Raw genomic sequence first — 21,520 nt, 5'->3', positions numbered from 1 at the left:
CACACACACACACACCTGGACACACACCTGGAGACACACACACGCGCGTCAATAAAATATAAACTGAATTCAGTTCTTTGTTGTTAAACTATAAATATCTTTAAATCATTTTTCTAATGTTAATATTTACGATTTAAAGTCAAAGAGGCAGAACATTGTGATCAATCAACAACAATTAGAAAACACCTTTTTAATCATTTCAGAGTTTTATTGTTTCAGTTTAATTTTATTATAATTGTTTATTCTGAGCAGAAGAAGAAGAACAATAATGTGCAGCAGAAAAGATTTATAACAAGAGATTCAATCCATCAAACAGAGTGAAGAACCAACAGCTGACAACAACAACACTTCAACAACACTTCAACAACACTTCAACAACACTTCAACAACAACAACACTTCAACAACACTTCAACAACAACAACACTTCAACAACACTTCAACACTTCAACAACACTTCAACACCTCAACAACAACAACACTTCAACAACACTTCAACACTTCAACAACACTTCAACAACACTTCAACACTTCAACAACAACACTTCAACAACACTTCAACACTTCAACAACACTTCAACAACACTTCAACCACACTTCAACAACACTTCAACACTTCAACAACACTTCAACAACAACACTTCAACAACACTTCAACAACACTTCAACCACACTTCAACAACAACACTTCAACAACACTTCAACAACACTTCAACACTTCAACAACACTTCAACACTTCAACACTTCAACGACACTTCAACAACACTTCAACAACACTTCAACCACACTTCAACCACACTTCAACAACGCTTCAACAACACTTCAACCACACTTCAACAACGCTTCAACAACACTTCAACACTTCAACAACACTTCAACAACACTTCAACAACACTTCAACAACAACACTTCAACAACACTTCAACAACACTTCAACCACACTTCAACAACAACACTTCAACAACACTTCAACAACACTTCAACAACAACACTTCAACAACACTTCAACCACACTTCAACAACACTTCAACAACACTTCAACAACAACACTTCAACAACACTTCAACCACACTTCAACAACAACACTTCAACACTTCAACAACAACACTTCAACAACACTTCAACAACACTTCAACCACACTTCAACAACAACACTTCAACAACACTTCAACAACACTTCAACACTTCAACGACACTTCAACAACACTTCAATACTTCAACAACACTTCAACAACAACACTTCAACAACACTTCAACACTTCAACACTTCAACAACAACAACACTTCAACAACAACAACACTTCAACAACACTTCAACACTTCAACAACACTTCAACAACACTTCAACACTTCAACAACAACACTTCAACAACACTTCAACACTTCAACAACACTTCAACAACACTTCAACCACACTTCAACAACACTTCAACACTTCAACAACACTTCAACAACAACAACACTTCAACAACACTTCAACAACACTTCAACCACACTTCAACAACAACACTTCAACAACACTTCAACAACACTTCAACACTTCAACACTTCAACAACACTTCAACACTTCAACACTTCAACGACACTTCAACAACACTTCAACAACACTTCAACCACACTTCAACCACACTTCAACCACACTTCAACAACGCTTCAACAACACTTCAACCACACTTCAACAACGCTTCAACAACACTTCAACACTTCAACAACACTTCAACAACACTTCAACAACAACACTTCAACAACACTTCAACAACACTTCAACCACACTTCAACAACAACACTTCAACAACACTTCAACAACACTTCAACAACAACACTTCAACAACACTTCAACAACACTTCAACAACACTTCAACCACACTTCAACAACAACACTTCAACACTTCAACAACAACACTTCAACAACACTTCAACAACACTTCAACCACACTTCAACAACAACACTTCAACAACACTTCAACAACACTTCAACACTTCAACACTTCAACGACACTTCAACAACACTTCAATACTTCAACAACACTTCAACAACAACACTTCAACAACACTTCAACACTTCAACACTTCAACAACACTTCAACACTTCAACACTTCAACGACACTTCAACAACACTTCAACAACGCTTCAACAACACTTCAACAACACTTCAACCACACTTCAACACATTCAAACGTTATTAAAATACGTCTGGAAAAGTGAATTAAAGGAGAAGCTGTGAGTCAAACCACAGGTGGAGGTGGAGGTGGTGGAGGTGGTGGAGGTGGAGGTGATGGAGGTGGAGGTGATGGAGGTGGAGGTGGAGGTGGTGGAGTCACAGGAGAGCCAGAGACCACTGTTCAGGACTGTGTTGCAACATCTGTCCTCTGAATTTAAAAAGGAGACTTCAGGACATTTTCCAGATGCGTCTGTGGAGACATGATGTTTTCACAGAATCCAACGTGACCCACATTGTTCTGGTGACCTGAACCGAGAGAAGATCATCTTTACCTGATTCTACCTGATTCTGTGTGTGCAAATAAAACATGAAATAAACGTAGACGTGTTTTGTTCAGTTTAAAGCTCCTCAAACAGCAGAACAGCTGAAATACAAGAAATCAACTCTGAATGAAATAAATAATAATAAATACATAATAAATAATAAATAATAGATCAATCATAATAAATAAATAATACATTGGTTCTGAAAAATGTTTCAAAGGTTTGTAATGATGTAAAATTCTGTGTTCGGATCAGATTTTCTGCAGTGAAACGTTCATCATGAATCTATTTTTACATTCCTAATTTTTGTGTTTTGAAAAACTGTTATCTGAGGAACAAGAAAATAAATCACTTATTAAAGCAGAACGTTCCTCAATCCGAACGACATCGTCAGCCTGTAAATCTTCTGTGGATCGGCCCGCTTCATTGGATCGGACTGGACTGGATCTGGTTAATGTTATTATTGAATATTGTCCCTCCTGCCGAGCCGTACGTCTGCTCGTCACAGTAAACATCACGCGGACGGTCTCGTCTCTCTCGCGGGCTGTGTGGAGCTCGGCCGGCCTCTGTGTGGTGATCCTGATCGCCTGCTCCTCATTCTCTCTGTGTGCTTTCCCTTTAATTTCTCGGTCTCTGCAGTAAAGCCGGCGGCTTCACCTGCGAGGACGAGCGGATCTAAAGTATTTGATTCCAATTCCAGGCAAACCCTGAGGGGGACTTCATCAGCCGGCAGCCCTGCCGCTCCACAGCCGGGCCACAGAAAAGCTATTAAAGTTGTATCTTAAGAGGTCAATAACATTCTCTGTAATGACTCTGACTGTTTAATCCAAACGTGTGTCCTGGTTCTGAGCCCGGCTGCTGACATTGATAGACCTGAGTGGCAAGTGAAGGATCCTCCTGTCAAAACATCCCGGAGGTCGAGGTAATGAGAAACACCAGCTGAGTGTCAGCGCCGACACAAACACTCATTTCCTCCTCATCAGGCAGCGTGCCCCTGTGAGGAGGTGCTGCTCGCTCAATCTGTGTTCTGACTCTGGTTCTGCAGAACCACGAATACCTCCAACGTGTTTTAAACAGTGTTGAGACAAAAACAAGACGACGTGTACATGATAGATTGTGTAGAGACGACCTGGATCTCTGATCTCTGATCGTGGATCTTGAACGACATATGAATCACGTGGTTATCACAGATGAACGATGGTTCTGGTGTCGTTGAACACGGCGGATCATTCGGTGGCTTCAAGCTGTGACAATGAAACATAAAATAAAAGCAACAGTCAGACTTAAATAAAGTTTACCATCCGGACATTTTAATACTTCTGACTGTTGTCAACAGTCTCAGATCGTAAAATGACAGTTAGGTCTTTTACGTACATCAGGGCCGGATCTACTGAAGGTCTGCTGTATTAAAACTGTACAAACTGATTCACTAACAGTGCGCAAAAAGGGTTGCGTCTGTCAAAGGTGCAAAATAGCGCGTCTGCATTCAGGTAGTACGTTTGCAGCAATGAATATGCAACATGGGGCGTTTACACACAGTTGTGCTTGTTGTGGGTGGAGAACATGTAAATATATTAATTTAGCACACGCAGTGATTTATCAAACCGGAAAGCAAACTGCTCATAGAAACTGCGTCTATATGTAACACGTCTCAGAGGGAGGTGCAAACGCTTTGTATGCGTAACTGCGCACACATGGCTGCTGTTATTGTTGCAAGAAGGAGACGCTGAGACGCATTTTTCACCCTCGTGTGAACATTTTTGGGATGAATGAGGAAACTATCATCAGAACATGTCGCCTATCCAGCCTGGCCAGTTTGGAGCTGTTGGAGGAACTCAGAGCGGATTTGGAGCCAGCTACGAGAAGGAGTCACGCAGTACTACTATTATTATATTTATATTATTATACGCCCATTTTTCTTGTGTTCTTCTTCTGATGTCTTGGTATCTTCTCACTTCATCCACTGTTCGCCTGTTTTTTCCAACAGCATTAACTTTTCTACAGATTTCCTCCCACACGGCGTTCCTCTGTGCGACCATCAGACTCCTTCGCTGCAGCTCATTGAAATGTTTATTCGCTTCCTCACCAGAACGTCTAACTCCAAAGGGTCCAAGTTCACTTTGCACTTTCGCTCTCTCAAACTCACCATGCTGAAAACATGAAACACGCTAAACCCTCATTTAAATAGACGTGTCTCCAACACGTTTGCACCTGTTGTCATTAACGCAATCACTCTTAGTAAATCGCCCGCAAACCGCGGCTCAACCCCACACACACGTTTCTAGATTGCCCACGCAGATTAGTACAAGCAATCCGGCCCTAAAGGTACAATATGTAAGAATTGGCCGCCTGTTGAATTCAGACTCAGTCCAGCAGGGGGCAGCACATCACCACAGTAAATGCTAACTGTAGCCAGTTAGCTCAGTAGCTGTGCAGTTAGCAGTCCAGGCTGAGAGTCCAGGGACCAGGGTAGTGTTGGTGTTTGCACCGCTAGCACAGGAGCCTTGGACCAGGCTAGCAGGCTAGCAGGCTAACTTCAGTAGATGTCTCTGCAACACAACACAGACTTCGTCACATCACAACTGTTTCTTCATGTTCGTTGATACATTTAGAAAATCTTTAACCAGACTGACATATTTCACCTTCTAACTCAGCGCCAGCGGAGAAACTACAGCGTTGGACCAACCATGCTGCTGGATTCACTGTGGAGCGACACCGGCTGGGTGAAGGTTCAGACATCTCAGGCCGGCTCACGCTTCAGGAGCATCGGGCTGATCTAACCCTGATTCATCCTCCAGACGATCGGAGGAGAACGAAGAGAACAAATATCTGGTGATGGGGGCAGGACTCTGTAGGTCCTGGTTCTGTTGTCTTTAACTCTCGGACCGATCCATGTGCTGCTGCTCAGGCCGGTGACTGACACTGTTCCACTCACCTGCCGGTTTATTAACCAGGTGAACATTAATTGCAGGAACGTGATGAAACATGAGCTCAGATCTCCACACTGCTCCTCTCTACATACATCACCCACTCTGTGTGTGTGTGTGTGTGTGTGTGCGTGTGTGTGTGTGCGTGCGTGCGTGCGTGCGTGCGTGCGTGCGTGTGTGTGTGTGTGTGAGATGGGATGATATGTGCTTGTGTTTGTCCGGAGCTGAACACTGTCTGATACGATCTGTGCGGCTCCGAGCAGCTAATGTGATATTTGCTGTGGCTCTGGCCTCCAGATCCGGAGTCAAGCGGCAGATCTCATCTGCAATGTAAGACAATTTCCGCAGATGTGAAAAGACAGTTTCGCAGTCAATAGACTATAAATTGCAGCTGGAGAATGAAATCATCTTAACTAAAGGTTACTCACTCTCCTCCGGGGGTCCAGAGGGTGACCCCTCCTTTTTTAATAATTTGTATGTTTAGTTGTTTGGTGGGTCGGCGCTGTAACGTCTCATCACAGAGCCCATCAATCAGACCAGCGCCGCTCAGACCTGCTGCCGCAATATCTCAGGTTATTAAAGGGACGACCAGGAGGCAGCTGGCACACACACACACACACACACACACACACACACACCCTCCATCAACAAGTGCCGTGGCCTCGTCTGCTGTGAAACACTGTTCACATCTCAACACGGCTGCAGAGCCTCAGGTGTGTCTCACCTGCTCGTCCTCACTCTCATTCATACATTCACAGCTCATTGAGCTTCTTGTTTCACTGCTGAGACAATTAAATACTTTAACATTAATAAGAGTTATTGTCTCTGACTGACGTTTGAAGATGAAATAAACTGAGGAAATGTTTAATAAAACATGAAAATAATCTTTAACTAAAGCTGAATGAAGCGTTTATTAAAGGAGCAGTCCGTAGTTCAGCTGAAGAAATGTTAATGTTCATCAAACTCTCTTTGATCTCATGACTGAAGAAACAAACTGACCTGTGTTTATATGTGGCGGACCCTGCCAACTCTCCAGGTAACACAGTGTGCTGGGACCTTGTGTTGCTCTGAGAACAGCTGGTTTATTCTCTGATGGACAGTTTGTGTTATTACTCATTAATATTGTAAAGATTGAATTTCTTCTGCTAAACTACAGACTGCTCCTTTAAAGATGTTGTTATAAAGTGTCACCTGGTCGACAGGTGCTCAGCTGATTCTATTAAAACAGCTGATCAGAAGGTTCAGTGACACAAACATTATGATCCACTGAGTCAGTTTGTTCTCCTGTTTTGTTCTTCGACATCAAACCGTCACGTCTGAATCACAGTTTAATGACATTAAAGTCGTTCCGTGTGTTAAAACCTCTGGTTGCTGTGAGACGTTAAAGGAGCAGTCTGTAGTCAAACTCAGAATCTGAATATTAACGATATTAATGATGTAAAAGATGAAATCAGGATCGTTCCTGTGAATTGAGTTAAATAAACGAGGTTTATTACGGGACGAATAAAACCGAGTCTCCTCTTCAGCAGATTAAACTTAAACGCTTTATGTTTAAAATCAGCTGCTCTCCGTCACCATGACGACAGATAATACGATCCATAACCGGTAATCCCTGAAAAGATTTATGATGCATCTAACAAGCTTCTCCGTTAAACTGCTAAATATTGCTTTGATTACTCAGCAGTACAGAAATTAATGTCTGTATTTAAATTAAAATAAAAGCTTATCACCGCGCTGCTTAAAGAAGACAAACGATGACAGGACTTAAATAATGACTCTGTCTTTATGTTGGCCTTACATTAATATTACTTTTTATCTCCATCCAGGATATTAATAATGGAAAACTGTGGGAATTAATACTTTTGATCATTAAGAGTTCAGAGCTGTGTGAGTGGGAGAAGTAAGCGCTCAGGTCGTCATTAATAACCATCATAAAACATAAAACATAGTGGCTCTTCGCTGCCTCATTGCTGATGATTGATCATGAATATTAATAACACCAAATGGCAAATAAATGGCGCCATTTAAATCCTCATGGCCTCGTCCATATACGTCTTGTCAGAGAGGAGCAGCGCCAAGAGAGGCCACATCTTTCATCCAGCAGGCTGTCAGAGCAGGCGGCGCTGATTCACCGAGGACGAGGACGACGAGGACGACGAGGGACGAGGACGACGAGGGACGAGTCCGTCTGCAGAGGACCAACATGTCCGTCTGCAGAGGACCAACATGTCCGTCTGCCAAACGTCCAGATGAGAGAGATCAAAACGTTCGCACTCAGCTGCTTCTTCTTCACCTTCGTCCACCCGTTCTTCACATTCAGAATATAGTTTTAACAGAACAGTTAAAGTTTTACAGGAACAACAACAAGATTCATTTTACGAGAATAAAGCAGGAATTTTGCAACAAAAATATTATAGCACGACTTTATTCTCATAATACGACTTTATTCTTGTTAATAAAACTAAAACATTTTCTTGTAAATTTACGACTTTCGTCTTTCAATTGTTTTTTTAAAGTTTGTGACTTTATTAGCATGTTGTTCCCTCTCTGTGGCCTGATCAGCTGATCACCTCACTGCTGTGGTTAATATCACGATAACGACGCGTCGGCATCGTTAGTGTTTGTCGTCTCGACTACGCAGACTTCTGAACTGATTCAGCTGTTCAGGCATGAGGACGTGTTGCATCAGCCTCAGCTGTATCTTCACTGCTAATTAGCTTATGTTAGCATGCTAACATGCTAAACTCAGATGGTAAACATGCCATCAGCGTGACGAGACGTTTGAACAGTGACGGACATCTGAACTTCCTGTCGTGAAGACAATCCTCCGTCCACATGTCGCGATGTGTTCAATGACCTCACAGCGTTCGAACTCTGAGCCGCCCTCTAGTGGACGTACAGCTAAACATGCATGTCACATCGTTAGAGATGGACGAGTCTATTTTGATATGCAGAGCAACAGAAATGAGACTCTATCTGTTGTCTTTCATCAGTAAACACATTCAGTCACATGTGCATACTGTTAGCATTTAGCATTTAGCCTCACAGAGCTGCTGTTGTCAGTTAAATGCCTGTTTTTCCTTCACTTCCTCTTTCAGGAGACAATAAAAGGACCTTGACCTCCATATCAACCTTGGATCCATCCTGGCCGGTTATGTTCTGGGCTGATATGCAGGAATGAATTCTTTCCTTCTGTGTGCTGCCTCCTCTACCCGAGCCGTCCCGCTGCTCTCCAGACCTCTGAATGATAAACGAAGCTAAACAGTAAAGTCCTCGGGGACGTCAGCTCTCTAATAGAGCGCATTTCTGCTCCGGCATGTACTGTAGTAAAGCTGCGAGCGAGCTGCAGCTGCACATAGATTTATTTGAAACGAGCAGCCGGGGCGGTGCCACCGGTGTTACGATGACCCCATACATCACGCCTCGTGTGAGCACATATTAAGTGCTTTTCTCATCCCACCCGCCCATTAAAAGTAAATAATCCGCAGAGAATGAGGCATTTGTTACGGCGCGGTCCTATTCTTCAAACGTGACAGGTATCTGTTTGCACAAAGCTGGGAAGGTGTGCGAGGAGCAAGAGGAGGCTGGGTGGAATGATGATGTGAGAGGACTGAATGTGGCTGTTAGATCCTCATATCGCAGCCCGTGAGCCGCCGCAGGAAGCGAAGATTTACAGCCGAGCGGCGGCGTTTAACCTCCTGTTCAAACACGGCTCTCACAGGAGGAGCAGCTTCAGCTGTTTGTGAGCAGAAACAGAATAAAAAGGTAAAACCTCAGTTCATTAAGACGTTAACGAGCGGAGAGCAGAGAGAGAAACAAGAAACCAATTAGTGATTAAGTCCCAGCATCACATGAGAATAAATTAAAAGCTCGCAGCTGCAATGCTTTCATGTTTTTGCATATTTATGATGCAGGATTCATTTTCCATACGCTGCGTATAAATCATGCAAATTTATGAAGTGAAGGTTTGGTTTTATTACAGCGTATTATGTCATGTTCAATGTCTGAGGTGTCCACGAGTGAAGTAAAGGCCGAGCCGGTCCCATTATTTATGACCACTTCCTGTCAGCCCATACACAGGCCTGTGTGTGTGTGTGTGTGTGTGTGTGTGTGTGTGTGTGTGTGTGATGTCACCGCTGGTCGTTTCTTTATGTTGTAACTTCCTCTTCCTCTCTTGTCATGACGGTTCTGCTCTGGTCCGGGTCAGAACATCAGGACATGTCCTGAAGTCTCCTTAACAGCATGCAGATGTTTTATTGTGCTATAACTCCTCCTGATGTGAGCAGGTGACTGATAATAACAGCTGTAATGATATAAAACATGTCGTCACGTTGTGATTGTTGACACATGCTGTACATTAACAAACATTAAAGGAGCAGTCTGTAGTTTTATAGAAGAGTTGTAATCTTTACAATATTGATGAGTAATAACACAAACTGTGTCCGTCAGTGAATAAACCAGCTGTTCTCAGAGGAACACAAGGTCCCAGAACAGAGTGTGGAGCTGGAGAGGTGGCAGGGTCCGCCACATATAAACACAGTAAAACTCTTCTGAGGTCAGTTTGTTTCTTCAGTCAGTGAAGATCTTTGTCTTCTGATTAAAAACCTCGTACTGCTCCTTTAATGTCCTCCTCTCTGCTGATAGCTGCAGGATAGTTAGTTATGGCTAGTTATGGTTAGTTGTGGTTAGTTATAGTTAGTTATGGTGAGTTATAGTTGGTTATGGTGAGTTATAGTTGGTTATGGTTAGTTTTGGTGAGTTATGGTGAGTTATAGTTGGTTATGGTTAGTTATGGTGAGTTATGGTGAGTTATAGTTGGTTATGGTGAGTTTTGGTGAGTTATAGTTAGTTATGGTGAGTTATGGTTAGTTATAATTTGTTATGGTGAGTTATAGTTGGTTATGGTTAGTTTTGGTGAGTTATGGTGAGTTATAGTTGGTTATGGTTAGTTATGGTGAGTTATGGTGAGTTATAGTTAGTTATGGTGAGTTATGGTGAGTTATAGTTAGTTATGGTGAGTTATGGTTAGTTATAATTTGTTATGGTGAGTTGTGGTGCTATATGGTTAGTTATGGTGAGTTATAGTTGGTTATGGTGAGTTATGGTGAGTTATAGTTGGTTATGGTTAGTTTTGGTGAGTTATGGTGAGTTATAGTTGGTTATGGTTAGTTATGGTGAGTTATGGTGAGTTATAGTTGGTTATGGTGAGTTATTGTGAGTTATAGTTGGTTATGGTGAGTTATGGTGAGTTATGGTGAGTTATAGTTGGTTATGGTGAGTTATTGTGAGTTATAGTTGGTTATGGTGAGTTATGGTGAGTTATGAAGCATTTATAAGGTGTTTTTTCTACCAAGCTCATCACTGCTAAAGTAAAGTGTGACCATCTCTGACAGTCAGCAGAGCGACCCGCGGCGCCGCCAGGTTTCCTCTGATTCTTTCAATCACTGAGATGATTCGCAGGATAAATAATGGATGAGGCCGCTGAGAGAAGCTCTGCGCTGCTAAATGATGTGAGCCGGGATGAAAAGCACACAATGAGGAGGAGGAGCAGCCGTCCAGGGTTAAATGAAACCCTCGGACCATTCAGGTCTTCTGGTCGGCGTCAGGAACTTGGAAACATGAAACGGTTCTTCAGAAGCTTCACCTTAAACTGGCGGGCTGCAGGGCGCCGGGCCCTGACCCGCCGCCGCGCTCCTGACCCGCCGCCGCGCTCCTGACATGATTGCTTTTGTTCTGTGGAGAATATTTAAATGGGGCTTTATAAAAGCGGCGAGCCGGGTCGTAACACGCCGATTCTTCCAAACTGGTACAGATGCTGCGTGTGTGCAGGGTCACAGCTCGGCGGTTAACAAAGCCCGGCAGCGCCACAATGATCCACACTGCACATTCACTGCAATTTAGCTTGAGTAATAGATGAGGGTCACGCTGGGTCACTTTCAATTTCCACTTCCAGGAGGGAAAAATGAAAACAACTCATTTGCACAAATCTGAATAATTCAGTCAGTCAAAAACGGGAGAGATGAAAATATGTGGCGAAGAAAGAGGAGAGACGCGGCGGCATCTCGTGTGTTAATGACGGCCGGCCTCTTAGTCCTCCTGCATAAAGGCTAATGATGAGTCTGACAGAGGATATGAATCCAGATGTAAGAAGAAAGCGTCTCTTTCTCTCGGCAGCCTCACTCGGGAGGCTCCGCTGCCTCTGGTGAGCTTTTAAACTTATCATAAATGTATTAAGATTGCAGCGGGCCATGAAACAGCTGTAGACAATTAATCTTCTGCAAATCTTATCCGAGGAATTGGTTTCTGCAAAGTAACATCTGCTGCGAGAGGCGATTATTCATGGGCAACGCACAGCCGCCGCGCTTTTATGCATAGGGCACAATCATTGCCAATGAAGTAAAAATTTATAGTTTTCCCTGTTCAGTAAAAATAACATTCAGCAGCATTAAAACATCATCCATCAACATTGTCCTGGGGCCCGGGGCCATCGCAGCCACACAAATTAAAAAGTATTCATTTCGCAGGAAGTTGCAGAGCGTGCTGCTCCGCTGGGCTGAGCTTTTATTTCTTTATTTATTTCCTGCTGCTCGGGATGAAATTGGAGACGTGGGGTTGCCGGCGTTGCTCTCGCTCTGGTTGGTGGAAGAGGAGAGATGAACCTCGTCCCCCAGAGACGCCGATCAGAAGGTGCAGGCCGTGATGGATGACGTTCAGCATGGACTTGCCAAATATGAACTTGGAATCAAATCAAGATGTGTAATTTTCTTTGAAAGTTGTTTCTGTGAGAAGATGTGACACAGTTTAGAGCAGCACAGACTAACGACACAGCAGAGGAGCTGCAGGCCCGCGGGTCAGAACCACTCAGCGTTTATTCATCACATGTACGTTTAAAGAAACACTGAGCCGAGAACAAAATGTCCCCCAGAGGACAGGAGAGTTCATCAGACCGTGAGTCTGAGCTTCTCAATCCAAACTGACCAGACGCAGTGAGGCCGAGTCAGAAATATGAAACTGTACGTCACCACGCCACCTGCTGGTGTTTAGCACGTATAGCCTGATGTTTACTGTGTTAAGGCTGCTAGCATGCTAGCATTAGCTCATTATCATTCTCGGATCATTTAGGCCTCGTGTCCCCATCATGTCCCCATCGTGTCCACATCATGTCCCCATCGTGTCCACATCGTGCTGCAGGTGCGTCTTGTCTCTCTGACAACACGCTGTATGATGGACTCTGATCCTCTGAGGTTTACTGCTTGTGTTTTATTTGACATCAGGACATCAGAGGAGGAGGCACCAACACCACCAACACCAACACCACCAACACCAACACCACCAGCACCACCAACACCAACACCACCAGCACCACCAACACCACCAACACCAACACCACCAGCACCACCAACACCACCAACACCAACACCACCAACACCAACACCACCAGCACCACCAACACCAACACCACCAGCACCAACACCACCAGCACCACCAACACCACCAACACCAACACCACCAGCACCACCAACACCACCAACACCAACACCACCAACACCAACACCACCAGCACCACCAACACCACCAACACCAACACCACCAGCACCACCAACACCAACACCAACACCACCAACACCACCAACACCAACACCACCAGCACCACCAACACCACCAACACCACCAACACCAACACCACCAACACCACCAACACCAACACCACCAGCACCACCGGCACCACCAACACCAACACCACCAGCACCACCAACACCACCAACACCACCAACACCAACACCACCAGCACCAACACCAACACCACCAAAACCACCAACACCACCAGCACCAACACCACCAACACCAACACCACCAGCACCACCAACACCACCAACACCACCAACACCAACACCACCAACATCACCAACATCACCAGCACCAACACCACCAGCACCACCAACACCACCAACACCAACACCACCACCAACACCACCAGCACCACCAACACCACCAACACCAACACCACCAGCATCACCAACACCACCAGCACCACCAACACCACCAACACCACCAGCACCAACACCACCAACACCAACACCACCAGCACCACCAACACCACCAACACCACCAACACCAACACCACCAACATCACCAACATCACCAGCACCAACACCAACACCACCAGCACCAACATCACCAACACCACCAACACCACCAGCAACAACACCAACACCAACACCACCAACATCACCAACATCACCAGCACCAACACCACCAACACCACCAGCACCAACACCACCAACACCAGCACCAACACCAACACCACCAACACCAACACCACCAACACCAGCACCACCAACACCAACACCACCAGCACCATGATTCTGGAGTGAGCTCAGTTTGTTTGTTACCTGAAGTCACCCTGAGAGGTTTTGTGCCTCTGATAATAATTAACCTGATGAAGTAAATATTGATGGTGTTTTCCCGCCCAGCAGCAGCAGCAGCAGCAGCAGCAGCCAGCTGACGGCTCCACAGTCGCTCTGTGTTTAAAGCTCAACATGTATTGTTGGACGTGACACGCTCAATTTATCATTAGTTGTGAGGGAAGAACGGATGAGTACACTTTCAATTTAGTTCCGCTGCTTTCTCCATTCATCACGCCTCGCTCATCATCCATCATTTCCCCGCGCAGATCCATACCCAAACACACTCTCATAAGTTTAACGCAATTAATCTTCATGCTAAGATAATTTCATATTAATGAAGCGAGACGTTTATTTGATTATTCATTTGATGAAGTTGCATCAGGATCTGTGAGCGTGACACTGAGAAGATCTCCACGTGTTTCTTTTGTTCACAGCTTTATGTACATTTCCCAGAGAGCCGCCACTTTCTGTCTTCATACAACGAGCCCTGAGAAATTGGAAAAGTTGCAGCAATAGATAGGAGGTGACCTGGAAACAAAAGCAATCAAGGCTGGAGGAGGACGTGGTGCAGCAGCAGCAGCAGCCATCAGCCTGAGATTCAGCCGCTCTGTCAATAAAAGAAGAAATACCTTCTGAGGCACAGGGCTGAGGGCAAAGAGGAGTCTGCAATTTCACACCTTCATGTACCTCGCTGCAGGACATTTTTCATGTGACACCACCTTCTCACTGAGTGAAACACGGCGAGCTGTGGGACGGATGGAGGACGGCAGCAGAAATGATTCCTCTCATAACAAACAGGGGAGAGAGGTGAGAGGGGATTGGACAAGGAGGTCAGCGGCTCTCTCTGCGCGTCCAATCGCTGCATGACGACATGATTATTGTCTAAACTGAATAAACTGGATTCATCAGATCAATCAGGAAAAACCTCAGACTCAATCAAAGCAGCAAAAAAATCAATTCTGACCAATTATAGCTGCTTTCATTAGTGGATGCTAATGATGCTAATGAACGCTCTGAAAACTGTCGCTCTCATATTTCCCCCTTCTGGCCTCACACACTCTTCATCAGAGGCTGTGTGTGTGTGTGTGTGTGTGTGTGTGTGTGTGTGTGTGTGTGTGTGTGTGTGTGTCGTTCGGTGTCCGCTCCGGCATCACGTCTGTATGAACGACCCGTGACTCCAGCCTGACCACACACACACCTGAGAGCTGCCTCCAGATGTGACTCCAGGTCCAGATGTGACTCCAGGTCCAGATGTGACTCCAGGTTCAGATGTGACTCCAGGTCCAGATGTGACTCCAGGTTCAGATGTGACTCCAGGTTCAGATGTGACTCCAGGTCCAGATGTGACTCCAGGTTCAGATGTGACTCCAGGTCCAGTACGTCACATCTATTTGTTTATTTCACTCACAAAATGTTGTCAGCTTACGTTCCTGCAAACCACACACACGTTAAATCTGTACATTCTTATACGTTTCACATCAACAGTTCTATAAATACCTGATGATCCGACCTTAAAGTGACAGTTGTGGTCTCTGGATGTGTTGTTGTATGAGGTTCGTACCTGTAGTCAGTGTTACCTGCAGTAGTCAGTGTTACCTGCAGTAGTCAGTGTGTTACCTGCAGTAGTCAGTGTTACCTGCAGTAGTCTGTGTTACCTGCAGTAGTCAGTGTGTTACCTGCAGTAGTCAGTGTGTTACCTGCAGTAGTCAGTGTGTTACCTGCAGTAGTCAGTGTTACCTGCAGTAGTCAGTGTTACCTGCAGTAGTCAGTGTGTTACCTGCAGTAGTCTGTGTTACCTGCAGTAGTCAGTGTGTTACCTGCAGTAGTCAGTGTGTTACCTGCAGTAGTCAGTGTTACCTGCAGTAGTCAGTGTGTTACCTGCAGTAGTCAGTGTGTTACCTGCAGTAGTCAGTGTTACCTGCAGTAGTCAGTGTGTTACCTGCAGTAGTCAGTGTGTTACCTGCAGTAGTCAGTGTTACCTGCAGTAGTCAGTGTTACCTGCAGTAGTCAGTGTTACCTGCAGTAGTCAGTGTGTTACCTGCAGTAGTCAGTGTGTTACCTGCAGTAGTCAGTGCTACCTGCAGTAGTCAGTGTGTTACCTGCAGTAGTCAGTGTGTTACCTGCAGTAGTCAGTGTGTTACCTGCAGTAGTCAGTGCTACCTGCAGTAGTCAGTGTGTTACCTGCAGTAGTCAGTGTTACCTGCAGTAGTCAGTGTTACCTGCAGTAGTCAGTGCTACCTGCAGTAGTCAGTGTGCTACCTGCAGTAGTCAGTGTTACCTGCAGTAGTCAGTGTGTTACCTGCAGTAGTCAGTGTGTTACCTGCAGTAGTCAGTGTTACCTGCAGTAGTCAGTGTGTTACCTGCAGTAGTCAGTGTTACCTGCAGTAGTCAGTGTTACCTGCAGTAGTCAGTGTGCTACCTGCAGTAGTCAGTGTGTTACCTGCAGTAGTCAGTGTGTTACCTGCAGTAGTCAGTGTTACCTGCAGTAGTCAGTGTGTTACCTGCAGTAGTCAGTGTTACCTGCAGTAGTCAGTGTGTTACCTGCAGTAGTCAGTGTTACCTGCAGTAGTCAGTGTGTTACCTGCAGTAGTCAGTGCTACCTGCAGTAGTCAGTGTGTTACCTGCAGTAGTCAGTGTTACCTGCAGTAGTCAGTGTGTTACCTGCAGTAGTCAGTGTTACCTGCAGTAGTCAGTGTTACCTGCAGTAGTCAGTGTGGAAGGAGGAAGCAGAGTGTTGAACAGCTGATCTGCTCCGACAGCAGGACGTGTTTTACCTAATAATCTGTCTCTGGTCAGCTGTTTGCTGTGCGTTGAACATTGTTGGCGTTTCACGTCAGACAGCATTTTCCTTTGGGACTACATTCACTCAACCGTACAACGTCTGTATTCCTACACACAAACACAACATCAACATACTGTGGAAATACAGTATGTTGATGTAAAGTTCTGTCATCATTGTACATTTACAACATCCTGTGTTTCCTGTTAACCACAGCTGTAACTCTGTGCTGAACCACAATCACAGTGTTTACATGTGATTCACCATCTTCACTGTTAGTGACTCATTTTACATGTAAACTGTGTTTTTGACATTTTCTGTAGATTTAAAGAAAACATACAAATTGAGTAAAATCAGAAAGTAACTAAAGTGTAAATACTCGACTACTTCTGTTATTTTATATCTGTAAAGTAACAACAGCAGCTGTCAGTTAAAATAAAGAAATTATTTAACTTCATAATAAATTACTGCTGCAGGGTCACAGTAGTAAACAGTAATTATTTTACACGACATCACAGTGACATCTTCTCTCCACTGTCGACACATTACTGTGGAAATACAGGATTTCAATGTAAAATTACAAAATGATTCCAAATTAAACTTTTTTTACATCAGTTACAGTCATTTTACAGCAGCGTGCTGTTTTCAACCTCACCTCAGCATTAACCACTGAATTACTGTCTGATGCTGAACCTTGATCACAGTATTACTTCTAACTAATACTTTTTTACTGTGTTACTCTGCTACTCTATTACAGACAGTAAATTACAGTATACTACAGTAAAATACTGTTATTTACATGTAATTGGTGGCACATATCTTTCTGCACATTTAAACATACATATAAATTGAGTAGAAGCAGAAAGTAAAATGTAAACTGAGTACATGTACTCAGTTACACTGCAGTGCTGCTGAGGACTATTTAAACGTGGAGACTGTTTGTGAATGTGATGCTGCTGGCCTCTGGATGTGGACCGTGCGGTCGGTCCTCCCCCCGCCTGTATTGATCCGTGTGTCTCTGAGCTGTATCGGACCTCCTCAGCATCACATACATTACTGCAGCAGCACAGAACAGATGGCAGAACAATGTTTTTAAAGGCATTAGCCTGCAGCTAATGGCCGGTCTGAGAGAGAGCCTCAGTCATTTAGCCCTGTGAGTGGTCCGAGCTCAGTTCCCAGCACAGCGTCATTTAAAATGATGTCCTCTGTGGACTACATTCACTGCGATTCAATTTGGAAATGTATTCATATTTACTTAGTGTACCTGCATTGCATTTGTATAGATCAGTGGAGGGTAAGAGTAAAACTGAGCAAATCGAATCAGCGTATTGGGACATACGGGCCGGTGGTATGGAGCCGGGTCAGTCCAGCCTTTTATGATGTCCCTCTGAAATCTATCTGAATCACATTAAATTGGATATAAAGATGTGCAGACACATACATCACAGTAAATGGTGTGGTGCAGCATCGCTCGCCAAGAATCCCACCTCAACAATCGGGTTATAGAATCGGCTTTAGATCCTATTAATAATTCACAATCTTGTTAGGAGAGAACAAACATTTCTGTTGGAGCAATTTGAGTTGTGGGATTGTTGGAGCTGGAGACACTGTGAGCGGTGAGCCCGGCTGTGTGTGGAACAATAACTCCAGGCTATTTCACAGTGTCTGCTTTCTTTATTAAAGCACCGTCACAGTAAACATGTCTCCACGCCACCACCCAGCTGTGCAGCCCGTCACTGCTCCGTCTCCTGCGCCGCCTCCATCGCAGCACACAGGACGAGCTGAGAGCTTCCATCATCAGCCCCTCACATACCTGGAGATCAGCTGATCCGTTAGAAAAGTCCAACGAGACGTCCCGACGGTCTGACTAATGTTCTGTTAATTAGCAGAGAATGAAGAGCTGGCGTCACTTCACTGTGAAACAGACAGTAATACTGCATCAGCACTGAGCTGAAATAAATCTACAGTTTCATCTTTTAACGTGTGATTAATGAGATTTACACATTTAAATACAGTCAAACTGTTAAAATACAAACTGTCGGGAGAAACATTGATTTTATTAGTTGAGTTTATTTCATGATTATTATTTTAATAAATGTTTTTACAGCTTTAACCTGAAACAAAAACTGCTGAAGTATTTTTATGTTGATTTTTCATGTTATTTTGCATCAAATAAAAACACAGTGAATGTTTGTAATTTATTCAAATTAATGTTTTGAAAAATACAGAAAAAGTCTATAAAACAGAATCTGTCATATTATGGTTTTTTTACCGGGCAGTACTTTAGGGCTGACGAGACGTCAGAACATGTTCTGATACTGAAACATGTTTTATTAATAATCATAGAATTAAAGATGACATTTAAATACACTGTAAAACATTCAGGCAGCATCAACATAAAGAAATAAATCTCATAAAAACATCATTTTACAGTTTGAGCTTTAACATGAGGTCTCACCACACTGTTCATCATTACACTGGTTATATTTGTACATATTCTGTTTATATGAGTCTATTTCTATTTCTTACCTTTTTATGATATTGTTTATTTTTTACTATTATTATTGTTTAATGTGATATTCTGTCCTTCGGCTGCTGTGACGCACAAATGTCCATGTTTGCAGGACGAATAAAGGAATTCTCATTCTGATTCAGTGTTTTAATGTTTAGTTGAGGATATTTTCACATATTAAAACTGATATCATCTTAAATATTGTCAAATACAAATAGATAACTTTATTAATTAGGTTATTATAGCAGCAACATTCAAATACAAATACAATAAAAACACAAGGACAAATATAGAAACAATAAAAGACTCAGTAGCTGCAAAATAAAATAAGACACGAGGCAGTAAAGTAAAATAGAATAAAATAACACAATGATGCGTCATTGTGAAACAGTTCTGTTGTAAGTGGACTCACAAAACCAAAATGAGTTATCAATACGAGTCATAATGGTTTGAACAAACAAACTGCAGCACAATGCATGATGGGAAAATGGTTTGTCAGTGACTGAACAGATCTATAATATAACTAACAATAAAACACAATCAATACTTCTCCGACTGTAAACTGTTATTAATCTACACGCGTTTATCTGACAGACATAAAAACTGTCAGTGTTTTTATTTGTTATTTCCTGTTTTCTACACGACACATAAATTAAAAGTCTATTATTGTAATTTTATGGATATTATTTGTATCTTAAAAAACAGTAAACGTCTGTAAACTGACAGAGTCGTTTGTTTCAGCTGACGCGATGAAAGAAGCAGAACAGCTGAAGATGTTTCAGTGATAAACATATTCACAGAGCTGCAGAGTTTAAAGGGTCATTCTGTAAAACTCTGAACTCTTCACTGTGAGTCAGAGAAGATGATGAATCAGATGTGATGTCTGAGTGTTGAGCAGCATGAAGCAGATAACAGACAGAAGTGTAACGACTTCTTAACGAACATCAGAGCGTCGCTGTGAACGACTGACAGGAACATGTGAGGCCTTCACTGTCTGTGGTTATTTACAGTTTCAGGAGGAAGGAAGATTTTCTGGTGTTTCATGTTTTTAGACCCATTTCATCCAAAGATCTGTACGTTTGGACTGTTTTATTATTATTATAATTATTATAATTATTATTATTATTATTATTGTTGTTGTTGTTGTTGTTGTTGTTGTTGTTGATGTTGCTTTTTTTTTCTTTATTTTTCATGCTGCCTATTAAAACTGCTTTAGTTTGTATGTTTCTCAGGTATATATTTGTTTTTACATTGTTGGCCCTCTGTGGACAGCAGAGGAAGACTTTGTGTCCGTCCTGTGAATATGAAGCTAAACACTTTGAATCTTGGACCGACGACGTGTTGAAGGATGAAGAGATTTAAGAATCAGTGAGAGGACGGCAGACTGTCAACATGGACACCAGCTGTTATTTTACTGTGACTCAGTAAGAACAGAGACGATCAGAGACGATCAGAGACGACCAGAGACGATCAGAGACGACCAGAGACGATCAGAGACGATCAGAGACGACCAGAGACGATCAGAGACGACCAGAGACGATCAGAGACTTGGGATCCAGATGTTTCTCTTTGTGTCCGAGCAGCTCACTGATGATGTGACGGTCTAAAAATCATCAAACCTTCAGTCACAAAACAAACTGTAACTTACTGACTGTTTCACAGCTGTGTTGAAGCAAACTGCTCACCGAGCTGTTAGCACTGGTTCATGTTATAGAGTAAATAGACAGGACAGTCTGTCCTCCAGTAAAAGTAATAGAGTACAGGCTCTGAAATGTACTCAGAGTATCACAGTAAAATTAATCCATATTTCACTAAAATGCATCAAACTGAAGTAACGAGCCTGTTGTGAAGCTGTGAGGAGGAGAAGTCACAGAGATACTCAGGTACAGTACAGATACCTGAAACATGTACTCAAGTACAGTAACTAAGTATTTCCTGTGTGTCAGCTCTGGACCGAGTTGTGTCGTCTCTTTTGTGTTTCTTCGTCTCTGTTTTGTGGTGGAAAGTAACTAAGTAGATTTACTCAGGTACTGGTGTACTGGAGTATTTATATTTCTTCACACCTCATGTTGTACTTTATACCGGAAACTCTAATTACATCACAGATTTAGACTGAAATCAACAAATTATGACTTTATCGAATCAGTCAGACTTTATTGATCCTCCAGTGAACACGCCTCCAAACTGCAGCCATTTTGCTTTCTGCAGCCATTTTTTTTTTTTTTTTTTAAATCCTCGTCCGTCACGTGAAACAGGACTCACTGCAGTTTAAACAGTTCAGACCTTCAGGTTCTCTGAAGTCGTCACCGACTTCCTCTTTGAGCACGACGTCACTTTGAGACGTCACCTTTAAAATAAAACAAACAATCAGTAGATTGTTTATTATTACAGGATGATGGATGAAGATGA

The 21,520-nt window shown here is 43.1% G+C and overlaps 1 protein-coding gene across 1 annotated transcript in view; it reads left to right on the top strand.

The window, feature by feature from the left end:
- The window catches only part of LOC311274827 (uncharacterized protein), a gene marked incomplete at both ends in the record, with an annotated part of 14,516 nt that extends 729 nt beyond the window's left edge, over positions 1-13,787 (top strand). Inside the window, 2 exons of the mRNA XM_084382823.1 lie at positions 12,687-13,412; positions 13,626-13,787. Coding sequence (XP_084238949.1) covers positions 12,687-13,412; positions 13,626-13,787 — 888 coding nt within the window. The remainder of the gene's footprint in view (positions 1-12,686; positions 13,413-13,625) is intronic.
- Between the last annotated feature and the right edge of the window lie 7,733 nt (positions 13,788-21,520).

Source organism: Pagrus pagrus (genome assembly GCF_965226575.1).
Source record: "Pagrus pagrus genome assembly, chromosome: 19".
Lineage (NCBI taxonomy): Eukaryota > Metazoa > Chordata > Actinopteri > Spariformes > Sparidae > Pagrus > Pagrus pagrus.
The sequence above is the reverse complement of the archived record's forward strand: the minus strand, read 5'-3'. Positions and strand labels throughout refer to the sequence as shown.